The 14,221-nt window shown below is 37.8% G+C and overlaps 1 protein-coding gene across 3 annotated transcripts in view; it reads right to left on the bottom strand.

Moving 5' to 3' along the window:
• Positions 1-14,221, bottom strand: part of STXBP5L (syntaxin binding protein 5L) — a 181,411-nt gene that overhangs the window by 20,134 nt on the left and 147,056 nt on the right. The window contains exon 20 of one of the 3 annotated variants that reach the window (XM_041463822.1): positions 9,866-9,916. The exons of the other annotated variants lie outside the window; for them this stretch is intronic. Coding sequence (XP_041319756.1) covers positions 9,866-9,916 — 51 coding nt within the window. The remainder of the gene's footprint in view (positions 1-9,865; positions 9,917-14,221) is intronic. 3 annotated transcript variants of the gene reach the window in all.

Here is a 14,221-nt window from a genome sequence, read left to right as displayed (position 1 = left end):
TACATGGCTATTAACTGAGCTAACAGCAGATATAAAACTGATGTGGATGACTCATTCAATTTTTAGTTAGGAAATTTTCCAAAATTTGCTGGAACTGTTTGTATATTTCAGCAGAAAGTCCTTTGAGATCGGGGGCTTTGTTCAAGGACACAGGCTGACTGTTCAACCTCAGCAACAGACACATCCTCATCCAGCAGCTTCCTTTCTTCAAAATTCAGTTTGTGGGAAGGTGTTTCAGCATGATAGCTAATTATCTCCAGGGGGAATCCTAGGAAGTGGTGAGGAACATAACAGAGTGAAAAAAATCATATTCTATAGAAACATCAACAGCATTGGTGAGTCCTCTCCCCTGAGCATTGCACAGAATGGCCACAACACATCCAAACCCCTGCTCACTATGCCTTAGCGTAAGAGAAATGCTGCTATGTTTCTCCAAGTATGCTGGCTTGCCTCAGTTACCTTCAAAGACCCACATGAAATCATCATTAGGATCTGGGCACCCAATTTTCTTTAGCTGTTTTGACAATGTATTTTTTTGAATAAGCAAAGCCAGTTCCTGGGAAGAAAAACAAAAATCAGGCCTCATCCTAGAAGCTGCAGGCATATCCCTTCAAGCACTGAAGTTGGTGAAATATTAGTGGGTGCTATAACAATAAGCAGAAGAGGGATTTTAGTGATCAGCTACAAACTTGTCTGTATTTTAACACTGTTCTGTTCCTCTGATTAGATACAACTTTTAAAAATGCATACAAGGAGAAATGCAGGTCTTCAAGCCTTAGTAAAAACACAGGGCATTGTACAACGAGCACGATAATTATAGGAAACATGACTGCAATTTTTTTCGTGGAGGAACTGAAAAGAATCCAGCAGATAAAGACCACTCAAATCCATAAGAAAATTCTATGTGTGTATTTAAAAATTAACTTCTCACATTTTTTAATGCTTTAAGGCCTGTGATACAAAACAATTCTGAAGAAAGGTTATGTACAGTTTAAGAAAGGGTTCCTTACTCCAGTGTCTGAAGAAAGATGAAGTGTCCAAGACAAGTGACAAGAAAAAAAAATGTACTACTTTCTACAGTGTACTTTCTAAGGGAGAATGAGAATGTTCAAGCTCTCAGCCTTTCAGAATGACTGCAATGATTTACTACCCCTCTGAGGCCTGAGTCACCTGATTCTCCTTTGCCATGACAGATGTCTCCCAGCCACCCCAAAGAACATGTATAGGAGGCTTGTAAAAACACGGCTTTTCCCAGCTTTGTTTGATTTGTAAGGAAAAGCAACATTTTCACTTTTGTCCTTGCTGGATTACTGCTTTTGTCACATGGTCACTGGGGCTCTTCTTGGCTCAGAAATATGAATTGATATGGAGCATTAGTTGACATAGGGACATTAATGTTGGACTTAAGCAGCAAGGCACAGATTGCTCTGTATTATTGACACAACAGTGCAGCAGCTCCTCACTCTCTCTTCTGCTGGAGGAGGCAAAGAGTCGTTGCTGAAGAAAACACTGCACAAAAGATCCCTTTTCTACCACTGCATTTGCCACCACCTCCTACCCCTTGGATGGTACTACACCTCCTACATCCATGGGTGTTGCTACCCATGAGGTGAAGGGAATTAGAATTATCCTCTCCAGTGCTCCTGGATCCCTTCAGCCAGTCTCACACTACTGCAATATGTTTGGGCATCAGGGTTTAGTGGAGCTTATCCTTGAAGCAGTCTCCAAACTGTGTAAGAGCCATCCCACTATGCCAGGAGAATAGCCTTGTCTGCTCCCTGTGGATAGTGAACTAAATGGCCAGGGCTCAGTTCATAGCTATTCTGAGCAGTAATTTAAAAATTTAGAGCTCATGCAAGCCATTGGAAGTAATCATACGGAATTACCCCTTTAGTCCATTTATACTAATTAACTGTAATGGTTTAATAAAGCAGTAAATCATGGTATGTATATATGATGTATTAAAAGATATAACAGTTCATGACATAAAATTCTGTAACATTCTCCATGTGCTGCTTCTACAGTGCAGTTCATGGTTGTATGCCTTTGTCTGGGCCCATGGAATTAGAATTGCTTACCCATATGAATTAAAAATGCTTTATCTGTCCCTGCTACCAAACACTAGCACCATTCAGTGCCCTGTGCACCCCAAAAACTGCTTTAAAAAAGAAAGAGAACTGAGCTGGATGTAAGGCAAGAGTGCCACACAAAATACCAGTGCGATGATGAGATCAAGAGGAACTGAAGAAGCAACATCAGTTTCTGTGAACCTGATGAAACTGCTGAGAGATGTGATGTGCAACAGGACAGCAGCAAACCTGCAGGGCAGCCTCACATGAAGCCAGATTTTTTTGAGGCATGTTGCACAGGGAGAATATTCTATACACACATGCAGATTTTAGTTTACACACAGTAACCTGTATATCCTACACAACCTGCCTGATTACAAACAGAACTTTTGAACAACTTGGTGACCTCTACAAAAAAGCAAAAGAGACCAACAATTTACCAGTAAAAAGATGGACACTTGTTAAAGCCAAATCTAATGAAAATGTCAGTAAGAAAGAAGCACTCATTTGCAGTTAGTGCCTATGAATTTTTTACACTTGACACAAAAAATCAGGAAAGAATATGAGCAACCAGTTCTTTCAGTTCTAACTAAAAGGGATAAATTCAAAAAGAAAAACTATTTGAAAACCTTTTTACTAATGATTTGAGAGATGCTGAAACAAAAAAATATAAATATCCATAATTGCAAGAATTATAATATTATTTTAAGTTGTAAGGAAGTAATCAGTAAAAGAGAAGATGATAACCAGAGGAGAACTAGAGAAATGCTTTAATATGGAGCAGAAAGAAACTGAAAAATAAGTCTCAGAGAATCTTCTCAACAGCTGTTGAAGAGTACAATCTTTACTGTTAAAGTGAAGAAAAATCCATCTGTTTCCACTGGAGGATTTTTTGTGTATTACCAGTAAATCAGATTTTGAGTAATGATTATTATGGTGACTAACCTTTATTTTTACACAGCAAAGAGATACACATTTGAATTAAGAAAAAAATGCAATCTTACAACTGTACAAATGGCCCCAAGAGCTGTCTCAGGTTTGTCTGTAAATAATCAATATGATTATGTGAATATTCATCAGTGAGAACACAGACTGATATCATAACATATAAGAATTTAAAGGAATTTATTAAAAAGAAATTTCCTTAAAAAGTCAGAAACACAAATTTTCCTTGGTGCAGTTCTGTCAGCCAGGCAGGAGAGCAGGTGAAAGCCCTGGCAGAAGAGGTTAATGCAGAGACACTGCCAACAAAAATGCACATTTTTAACATCATGTCTTCATCAGTGTGCAGAAGAAGGAAGAGTTGCCCTAATGACATGCTGGTAGAATATGTAGGTCCACTCTAACACTATAATATGCTATCATCGTAACATTCTGCCTACTGCCTGTATAATGTAATGGCATTCTGCCTATGGTAACAAAATCCTATCATACACTTGGTTCTAAATGCACTATGCTTTTTGAAAGCAGGATGAACAGATGTATTTGTCAGAGAACCAAATTATTGTGAAGTGGCTGAAAACATTAGGTACATTGTCAGATCACTGACAGATTCTCTTTTAAAACTACTATTTTTTGCCGGAAATTATGAAAAAAAATGAAATTAAAATAAAAAATAAACACTCTCCAAATGAAAAACATTGAGAATACATTATTGTATGTCATAACATCACCTCTACATTATCATATCTGAAAAATCAAAACTTTGCAGTGCAAACCTAAAAAAAAAATCTACCTTTGCTCCCACAGAATAGTAGGAAAATTTTGGACTACTTGGATCTAAGTCTGCTCCTCAGATTCATCTGCTGAATTTCTAGTGACCACACCACACTACTGGACTGTCTCAAAAAGTACACAGCACTCAGTGTTCCCCCACGGAATAATCCAACATAAATGGCTGCTGTGCTTTGTGCAATAAACAGGAAAACATAAGACAGAAAACTTGATTGAATTCTGAGAGATAAGCATGAAACATGATAAATCCTGGACTGCACAGAAGACAACACTGGAACATGCAAGCAGAGTGATGGACCACAAGATCATCTGGATATCAACAAGTTGTCCTGAGCACCCCTTAGCGTGGCATTGCACCTGCATTGTCACCATGGAAAAAACTGACATTCATTCTCTGGTTTTAAAAATGAAAAATGTTACAACCTGAGAGGTGAACAGAGACCCCAGAATGGAAGAATACCCTGCATGTGTTTGCAGTGCTTGAAAGGAGTGGAAAATGACTTACCTTTGAAGTCCTCAGGAGGGAACTCTTCTTTATGTAAAACCAAAGAACTTGGGAACAGTGAGTACCTGTTACTCTGGCCTAACCAGTTGCATATAATTTTGTTATTACCAACTCCTAAGTGTGTGATGATCTTTACTGCTTGTTTTGTTTTTCCAGCTACCAAATTTCACTGCCTTTCTTTCGTGATGAAATTTAACTGTATTACTTATAATCATTTTAGTTAGGGTATTTTTGTATAGTTTAAGGCACTTACCTTTCCTTTTAACTACTTGCTTGTAAAATTCTCAAGTAGATCAGCTTGTTGTATTTTTTTCTCATCTGGAAACATTAGAAGTTAGAACACAGCCCCTTTCTGCTGTGAAATATAATCACAGAGTACATGTGTATTCTGCTATAGTAACTGAATTACCGTGTTGCTTTTTTAAAATTCTGGTCATTTGGACTGGTAGAGTGCTAATATATCCATGAGATATACAGGTTCTCTTTTAAAAATATTTGACTATATTCTCCTACTTAAGGAAGGAAGAAAGTGGTGCTGTCATACACCTGACCTTCAGAAGATTAAGAGACTTTTGTCTAGTAGGGTCCTCAATACAAAATATCAAAATCCAAGCCTCAAGATGTGAAATAGCTGAAAGACTAAAGTTTTAAAACCATTTCTGTAAAAGTGAAAGACTTTAGTCCGCTTCATGATGTTTTGCATCTTCATAGTGATCAAACTTGAAGCAGAAAAGGCAAAGCTCATTCTCCACAGACTCAGCAAGAGCATAAGCAGCTGTCTGAGGGCTGAAATCCTTCTCCTGTGTCTGGCATTTGCCACACTGCAGATCAAGTGCTGTGAGACTTGACTGGACACTGTCCTGACCTACCTGGTGTAGCCTGACCTGCTTTGATCAGGATGAGGGTCTAGACAACCTAGCCCTGGGGGGCCTAGAGGTCCCCTCCAAACTTGATTATGCTGTGATTCTACCTAGAAGCAGAATTGAGATTATTCCTCAGTTCAGATGGTACTTTCAGACTGAGAAGGGGACAGAAAGTTCCTCTACCCTTCTGAAAGGAGACATACACTGGACAGTCCCTAAAATCCTTATCATGCAAAAATACAAATAATTTCCAATGTATATTGCCAAGCATTTAAATAAAATCCTTGATACAGCTGGATGTCTGGGTAGCCTTTTCTACAAAGTCGTACCAAGGAGGAAAGCAACTCATATAGTTTCAAAATTTCTGAAATGTTCTTTAGCCTTGTAAACAGAACTATGGGTCCAGATAAATCAATACTCAATGCTCCATCTAAAATCTACCTGTGTCCAATGCAGTAGTAAGCAAAAACAGATTAAAAGCTTCAAAATGGTGTGAGTGCCTAATGTCTGCTGCAAATACTTTGAAAAATTAAAGCAAGAATTGCTATAACCCTGCTGCTCATTCTTAAAATGGAAATGAGGTTTTATTTATTCAGGTACTGTTTTACAGGCTTGGGAGCATCCAGGAACTGATGCTTCCCTGTCAATGAAATAGAAAGGCATCAAATGGTGGATATTTTCATATTATAACTCTATTACCATATACATGAATCAGACAGATTCCACAAATCTCATCCAAAATGGACAAAATGAAGTACAAACCCATAACCCCAGGTCCTTAATCTGATCCTTGCAATTATCTTTTATGAACCCAACTTTCAGAATTAAAGTCTTTGGGCTTCTACATTGGAATATGTTTCTCAAACCCCTGGGAAAAAAAAATGAGCTTATTTGGTAATTCTTCTAGATTTTCACTGCAGTATAAAATGGCAGACATTAACTTGACTTGGCAAAGAACTCATTCACTGCTTATAAGTATTTGCAGACAGCATAGGAAAATATATTACAATTTTGAAGATCACAGCTTAGCAAAAAGAAAAAAAAAAGTCTACTTATATTTGCATTTCCTTTTATTCTTTCACTAATAAAGTCTAGGTGATGGCATAATTCCTTACAGTCAAACCATCTGTTCATAGTAATTTTAGATAAGTCAGCAGTTACTGACTCTCCCCCATCTTTAGCTATGGCTTCTGTCTGGCTCCCTGTGATCAGCTGGAACCTTTAAAAGCTCTTAGTGAAATAAACAGAAATATTTTCTAAAAGAAAAATACAAGGTAATGCTTGAAGTGGCTGGTGAAGCAGCATTAGAAAGCTCTTGTACTGAAGCAGTTCTATGTGTCTGGATATGTCTCAGACTCTCCACTTGATTCAATAAAATTAGGATTATTCCCATAATTCATCTCTGTGAAACACTGCAAGGAAACGAAGATGATCTGTTCAGAAAACCTTGGGAAACATTATTAGGTTTAAAAATAAAGATACTATAATTCAGAGCTGTCTCTGAAGGATAATAGAGAAGCTGTACAGTCTATGCAGCAGCATTGCCACGTCTTCCTTCTGGTCAACTCAAATAAACATTGGGTTGCTGTGACCTGCAGTAGCTAAAACTATCAAGAAGTTTCAGTGCATCCCTTCATGCGCCACATCACTCATTTCCATGTGGAGATACAACATCCACAGGTGACAAGTGCTTCAGCAAGGAGAGATGATAATCACCACATCAAAATAAAAAGAAGCTGAGATCAACTTCATCACTCATATAAAGGTCAAAGTGGAGTCCCAAAGTACCTTTAGGTCATCAAAATCCTGCTGAAGTTTAACAAGAACACCCTGAGTCATCAGATCACACATTATTCCCTTAAATGATAGCAAACTACTCCCCAGACAATTTCCAGTACAGGCAACACCTCCACCTGAAATAGATTTAACTTCTACTTAACCTCTACTATTTACAATTCAAAGCAAAGTGAAAGCAAGGACATTCCACGAGGCAGATCATAAGAAGGGAGCAGAACTGTAAGCTGCCAAATGCTAATGTATGTCCCAATTAGCTGCAGCCGCTGCTGAGAGTGGGAGATGTATCAGCGCTCTCTAAAAAGCTACGAGCCAGAGCCAATGGGATGCATGGACAATATTTTATCATCTCAAAGCGGTGACCTGAATATCTTTACAGGAAGTGTGGGCCAAAAACTATTGTTAGCCCCTGAATATTCAGACTATGGGGACAATCTCAGGCAACAGCCCAACAGTGGATAAATAATCTCCAAGAGCTCTGACAGTGTGGCCAGGATGTTTTGGAGCAGAAGTAACTGAAACGCGGTCATCACCTTTTCCAGGAACTCTCATTTAAATGTAGCTCCTTACACTGAGAAAGAGAGGCTCTTCCCAGCCTGTTGTAAACTCAGCAATCTATAATTCAGCACAGTTTTAATGGCTAGAACAATTAACAGGAATATTTTTTCCTTCTAAGACAGTCATGAATGAGAGCTGAAAGTCTGGGGGGTTTTCAGTCCATTTTGTTTTCCTTTTGTAAACCTCTCTCTGCTGTTGATTATCCATGAGTATCTGCCAGCTCATACACTGAATGCTTCTTCCACATGCTTCATCCTTAGCTTCTGGGTAACCTGAGCACAGGATACCTGATTGCTGCAGCACTAACAACAAAAAACAGGATGCTTTAGTAACAATTTGATCACTCCTTTCAGTGCTTATGAAGCTTTTGGAACCAGTGGCATTCCACTATTTTCTGCAGGACGTTGAACTAGACCTTCTTAGGCTTATTTTAGTTTATACTTAGCTTGTTCTATACTATTAAAAAATAAAGAATACAAGTAAATAAAGGAATGGTAGAAACACGACTACTCTGAAATCAAAACTACAGGCAGGATTATGCATTCCATTAATCTTTTAAGTTCCTTACATGTGTCATACATTTAAAATGGATCATCATGCTTCCAACCCTTTCAGGTTGAATTTGTTTAACTTCTGGAGCTTTTTACCCTGCTCCCCCTGTCCTTGGGGTTTTCTGGGGATTTTTTTGGTGTGTGTTTGGGGTAGTTAAAATATAAATCTGCCTGCAATTTGTCAATATATTCCAGGAAAAGCTTACAATGTCCCACTCCCAACATGATTACAGGAAAGCTGATGATAAGGTGGCTTTTTCTCTGATATACAACATTTTATATTACACAATAAAGCTCTCACCAATTCTAATCACAATGGTATACTTCTTACTTTTTCAAAATCCTCTAAATACAGTCCTTTTCCATTAGGTTTATCTTTTGCTTGTCTTATGCTTCAGGAATTAAAGTTATTTAATGCTATGTGTCCTTCAAGACAATGTATTTTTAATAATACTAACAAAAAAGAAGTTGATCTGTAGAATATGGCTTAGTCTTAAGTCCTATCCTATGGCTATTTTGATACTCTAAGTATTCACCTTCCCTCTTAATAGCTGCCCATTATTTTAGTGACAAATATTAATTTGACAGGTTTATAGGTGCCTATTTCTTTCACCTTTTTGGAGAATTAGGAACATTATGATTTTCCACTCCAAATTTTGCTTGGGTGTCCTCCTTCATTCCTACTTTCTCAAACTTATTTCAACTGAATCACTTTGTACTCTGAAGCCTGCACAATTTGGATTAAATTTTCCAGCAATTTTTCAACATTTACTTACTTAATCTTTACCAGGATCAACTGACAGTTTTCCAAGTTTCCCCGCCATTTATAAGGTGAAAGACATATTTATACCCTGACTTTTGCCTTGTGGAACAAGTGCTACCTTGGTTAACAAGTGCACATGATTTCCAGTGACAGAAATGAAATTCAGCTGTCTTATCCAAGGACATGATCCAACTTTAGTTTTTGTCTCTAAAAGCACACTAAGTAATAAGGCATGGCTACTTGGCTTTTTCAGCCACCTTACAAGGGAAACTTCCCAAGAGAGCAAAACTAGAAAGAACTCCTTGAGACTGAGAATATTTAAAGAACATTTATAAGAATTTTCTGTGTGAACCCCACATTCCAATCCAAATACCAGGAAAAATACCTTTTATGTGGATATGGTATTGCATGATCTGCTCCCAGCAGTTTTAGGTTATTCAAGATATAGTAATTTTCATTTTAGCTTTTTAGAGGTGAAATTTGTGCTCTCATTATGCTCCTCCACTGAAATATTAAAGTAGAATTGAGAAAAAAGATTACAGCAAACTATGTATTTAACAGCTGGCTGAGATAAGTCTCAAGGAGAGGACTGAGACAAATGACTGATTTCCGATCTGACTTCTCAGACATTCAAAGACACCATCAAATACAGATGTTCAATTGTCTTACCACTATTGTGGCACAACTCGTACACCAAATAAAGAAAATAAACCAGCGCATGCATTGAGTATTATAGGCAGAGTTCACCAACAACCAGCTGGGAAAAACTTCTGGAGTTTTTTCAGGATAAAGTATTACACACACAGTGTGTAATGATTGGCAATATATGTCTACATGAAATAAATGAATATTAAACAAGCAAAATGCTGAGAGCTGCCAACAGAACTGTATGGGTTAATAGGTGGTTTTTAGAAAGCCTTTTCAGACAAAGCCTCTGAGGTTATTGTGTTATCTCATGAATCAGTTGGTAAAATGTTTTGCCAATGAATGTAAGGAAGTTTAAAGCTGTTGGCTTTCGCCTACCGTACCAAGATCAGTCTTAAGATCTGTTGGCAGACTTAACTTTCTTGATCCTTTAACTGAAACAACAGAAAAAGGAGAAAGGCAGTTGTTAATAAGTAAGAAAGAAAAAGGAGCGAGGGAAAACAACATGCCATCTTCCGGTTAAAATCATGTTGCAAATTTGTAGCATTTTTCTTTTAATCAGCATAATAAAGGCAGAATAATGGTTTAAATATTTTCATTTACACCATTCAGCAAAATAAATGCAATTGAACAAAGAAGCACTGGAAAAAAAAATTATTCCAGCTGTCAAGGAGTGAATGATGTTTTACACAGCTTTGGCTGTGTGCTGCAATATCTTACCTTGTGGTGACAGGAATGATAAAAAAAGAAACCACAAATGAGATTAAGGCAAATATTGCAAATGCTGGCTATGCAGCATATCACAAATATTTAAACACCTGCAAACCAATTTAATAAGAGGGTGCAATGAAATTATGAGCTCTGATGACATCATACCTCAAGATAGCATTTGAAAAAGAGAGGGCATATTGTAGGAGTTATGGGGACAGAACATACTGTTGTAATATTATGGAAAGGAAGACAGATTGCACAGAAACGAAATACAGCAGCTTCAGGACATAATGCAGTGTTATCTAGCCATCAAAATTTGCACTCAATTTAGTGAAGGTTTAATTATTTGTTGTGTTCCAATTATGCAAGAAACTGGTAATTTTGCTTCTGTTCAAAAATGTTTTCATTTCCTCACACACAAGCACATTTTCAACCAATGAACAACAAAGAACTGAAATAAAGCATGTCTTGTAGCAGTCAAAATGGCATTAAATTTATCAGAAGAATGCCTTAAGAAATCTTTTATTAATTATTCAGATGACTTGATTTCCAATTTGGTTACTTCATTTTGTATTCATTATTTTTTTCACAGGGTTTTCTGGCTTTTACCCCTTACCCATGCTGTCTGTTACTAGAAGGGAACAATCAAATATTTGTCAACTAATTATTATATTACTATTGTTATACTTCTAAAGGAAGTCCCATGTGATAAGTACCACAGTGACTGGAACATATGAATATAAGTAACAAATTCTTTGTAATTTGTATGTAGTAAGCTTTTAGGTCAGAAGGATGCCCAGAACAGACACTCACTCTTTTAAGTCACAAAATCCCTAAAATAAAAATTTTCTGTTGTATCCTTTTGCAAAGCCTGCAATGTGGCAGAATTAAATATCAGCCAGCACCTATGTTAGATGTTTTGCTTTTTCTCTTCAGGGATGAGTAGGGGAACCCATGAGGCTCTTGAGCAATATTTTGCTATCAGTAGAACCAGCACAGCCCTCCCAGTAACCCATCTGTAGCCATAAATTTAAATCAGGACATGGCGAAGAGGTCTCTCCAGATCATCCTGACATCAAAAATATACACCCCTAACACTACTACATAAAAATCCTCTAATTTGGATACCAAGTGTTAGGCACCAATGTCCATTTTAGGCACTCACACAAAGGGCAGCTTGATTTTCAGAACAGCCTTTAAAACCCCATTCCATTTATCTGAGCAGCTGTCAGATACTCTTTCAGACTGTGAATGGTTGGCTACTGCTCCAGAAAATCAGTGCTCTGCTATAAAGGAGCATCACTTGTGAAATAATCTCCTTTTAGAGGAAGGACAACATCTGGCCTAACCAGCCCTCTGAAAAAGGATAAGCAATTCATAAGAAAAACTGTAGGACACTTCACTAACAGATTAGAACTTAGAGTAGCTAAATTAGTGCTGTCATCATGCAGCTTTGAGCTTTGAAAATTGGTAGTCTAACCTCTTCTATTTCTAGGTAACAGGTGTTTGTGTACAGCAGGAATTATGTGTCTTGTGTTGCGTGCCACAGCTGTGTCCCAAATGATGACACACGCTGAACCCAATAGCTCCCAGCTGTATCTGCGCAGGCTCATGCAGCACATGCAAAGTTTGGACTTTCTGATTCCTCTGAAGGAGTCTACACAGGCTTGGTTTGGGAGCTGCCGCGTGACAATTGCACACCCTTCACCTGGCAATCACACAGCTGGACGTTGATGCACTACGGCACAGAACGGATCACTGACAATAAACCCCATATTTGAGGGCAAAAACAACAGGAAAAGCTGGCTGTTTTCATGCTTTACTGTGATTAAAGCTGTCTATATTAATTTTTTTAAACTAACTTTTAACTATTAATAACATCCACATTCTGATCAGTTTATGTAACCTGGTTTTAGTACCTAAATCATGCATGTTTTACTGTCTCTACATTGATTATAAAGAAGGATCATGCACACAAGCCTGTCTTGCTGACAGACAGCTTTTGAAATCCAGTTTTATTTGAGAATGGAGTATAAAGTTCAAGAGGCCAGCAGAGTTGTCTGCTATCATAATTTGTTTATATTCGTGCTGGAGGCAGCCAGAAGAAATTGTGAAGGTACAGCATAAAGGCAAGACAGCCCCTACCCAAAAGAGCTTCAAGTGTTAAGAGTTAAATTATTCAACTGTGGGATGAGGAATAGTTCCTAGGTACAGTCTAGCAGCCAGCTAAGCTGAGCATGCAGGTCTGCTGACCTGACAACATCCTGCACTGTAGCCATATGGTTCCTCTAAGTCTTTCAAGGAAAACACCAAGGCACAACCAACAAACAAATGTGCTCTTGCAGCTCTGGCACTCAATGCTGAGTTTCCCTCAGCTGTTACAGCAGCACTGTGGTCACAGATTTTCATATTATTCAAAATGAAGGTGACTTCATACAGGATTTTTTCTACTAAGGAAAACCTGGCTAACACTCAGAAACATCAGTCCCAGTTACTGCTAAAGCCCCCTTGACCCCTGAGCCACGCACCAGGGGCTGCACAAGGGCCCAAACCCAGGTCTCCAGATCACACTGCTCCCTGCTCCTTGCCAGTCCCTACACACAAGTCCCTTCTCAATTACTTAAGCATGAATTCACCCGTTCAGAAACTCCCTTTATTATGGGACATAGTGATAAAATGCACCTTGTATCCACACTGCTGAAGCTAATCACTAATTATTGTCTGCTGACTAGTTAACATTCTTTTTAATTTAACATGGATAGGCAGAAATGGTTTTGCAGTGTTATCAGTAACTAAGTTTCAAAATATACTACATTCCATGTTTTACAGACACATAAAATGTTTTGAAGCGTTTACTTTCTAGCTTGTTTTCCAGGAGAATACAATTTTCAAATGGAGTCAAATCTCTTCAGCTACTCTGGTGTCACCCACAAGTTAGGAAAGAGAATGATTGTTAAGAAACTTAATAATATTCTTCTTGAAAGAAAGCTATTTTAAAAAACACTTCACATAGGAAAATGGGAGTTTGGCATGGCAAAGGCCTAATCCCAGCAGATTTAGCCAGTGAAATGAATAGGGATAGCACTTGGAAATCATAGTATATATAAAAATTTATGGTCTTGCCATTAGGGACCTGTCTCAAAGCTCATGGGAATTAGTCGTGGGAATCTTTGCACAGCCTTCTCTAAGCTTCAAAAAATCTTAAAAGCATTTTGGATGCAAGCCCCCAATATGAAGATGCTTCTTAAGAAAAAACACAAATCCTTTTTCATTTTAGAAAAAACATTTGATAAGTCACTCTCCTATACACAGACTGAAGAAATTCTTGCCTTCTGGTCTTTGAAAGAAGTCTAAAGTATCCAGTAGCACCTCACACAACAAATGACCTATCCAAAGTTGCATTTTCCTGTGCTCACAGTGTATTCCCATTAATACGCTTCAATATCAAGCTCCATATCAATGTTTAAAACAGTAATGGACATACATAATTATATATTATACATTATATTCCTAAGAGCCCCCAAATAAGTTTACCTAATGAGATGATAAAAATAAAGACAAAATTTACTGGAATGGGTACTGTTCTGTAATACATTACACAGTAATTAACTCAAGCATTTGATACAGCACCACTTACATGACGAGTGCTTTAGAGCCACTGCGCTCCTGCGTGCCACTGCAGAATGAAAGTGGTACAGAGCCCTTCTGACCCCCAAATCACAAACAAAAATGAAAATGCAGTTTGAAACAACAAGGCATTCAGGAGTAAGAATAGGATGTTCTGAGGCTTTTGGTTTTAAGCCACCAAATACCATGATATGGCATGCCTTGCTGCATTTCTACATTCATGAAACATGCTTTAGATAGGTAAGAGTTTGGGGGCTCTTAAAGTTCTTTTGTTCCACAATTTTTCCCAGTGTTATTCCATACATATTACTATATCCAGAATACATTTACAGTGGAAATTGCCGCCTCTCAGCTATTCAAAAATAAGCAGAATCTTTCAAATGGCTTTACTAACTTTTTCT

Source organism: Pyrgilauda ruficollis, unplaced genomic scaffold, assembly GCF_017590135.1.
Source record: "Pyrgilauda ruficollis isolate IOZ18807 unplaced genomic scaffold, ASM1759013v1 scaffold17, whole genome shotgun sequence".
In the NCBI taxonomy this organism is placed as follows: domain Eukaryota; kingdom Metazoa; phylum Chordata; class Aves; order Passeriformes; family Passeridae; genus Pyrgilauda; species Pyrgilauda ruficollis.
The sequence above is the reverse complement of the archived record's forward strand: the minus strand, read 5'-3'. Positions and strand labels throughout refer to the sequence as shown.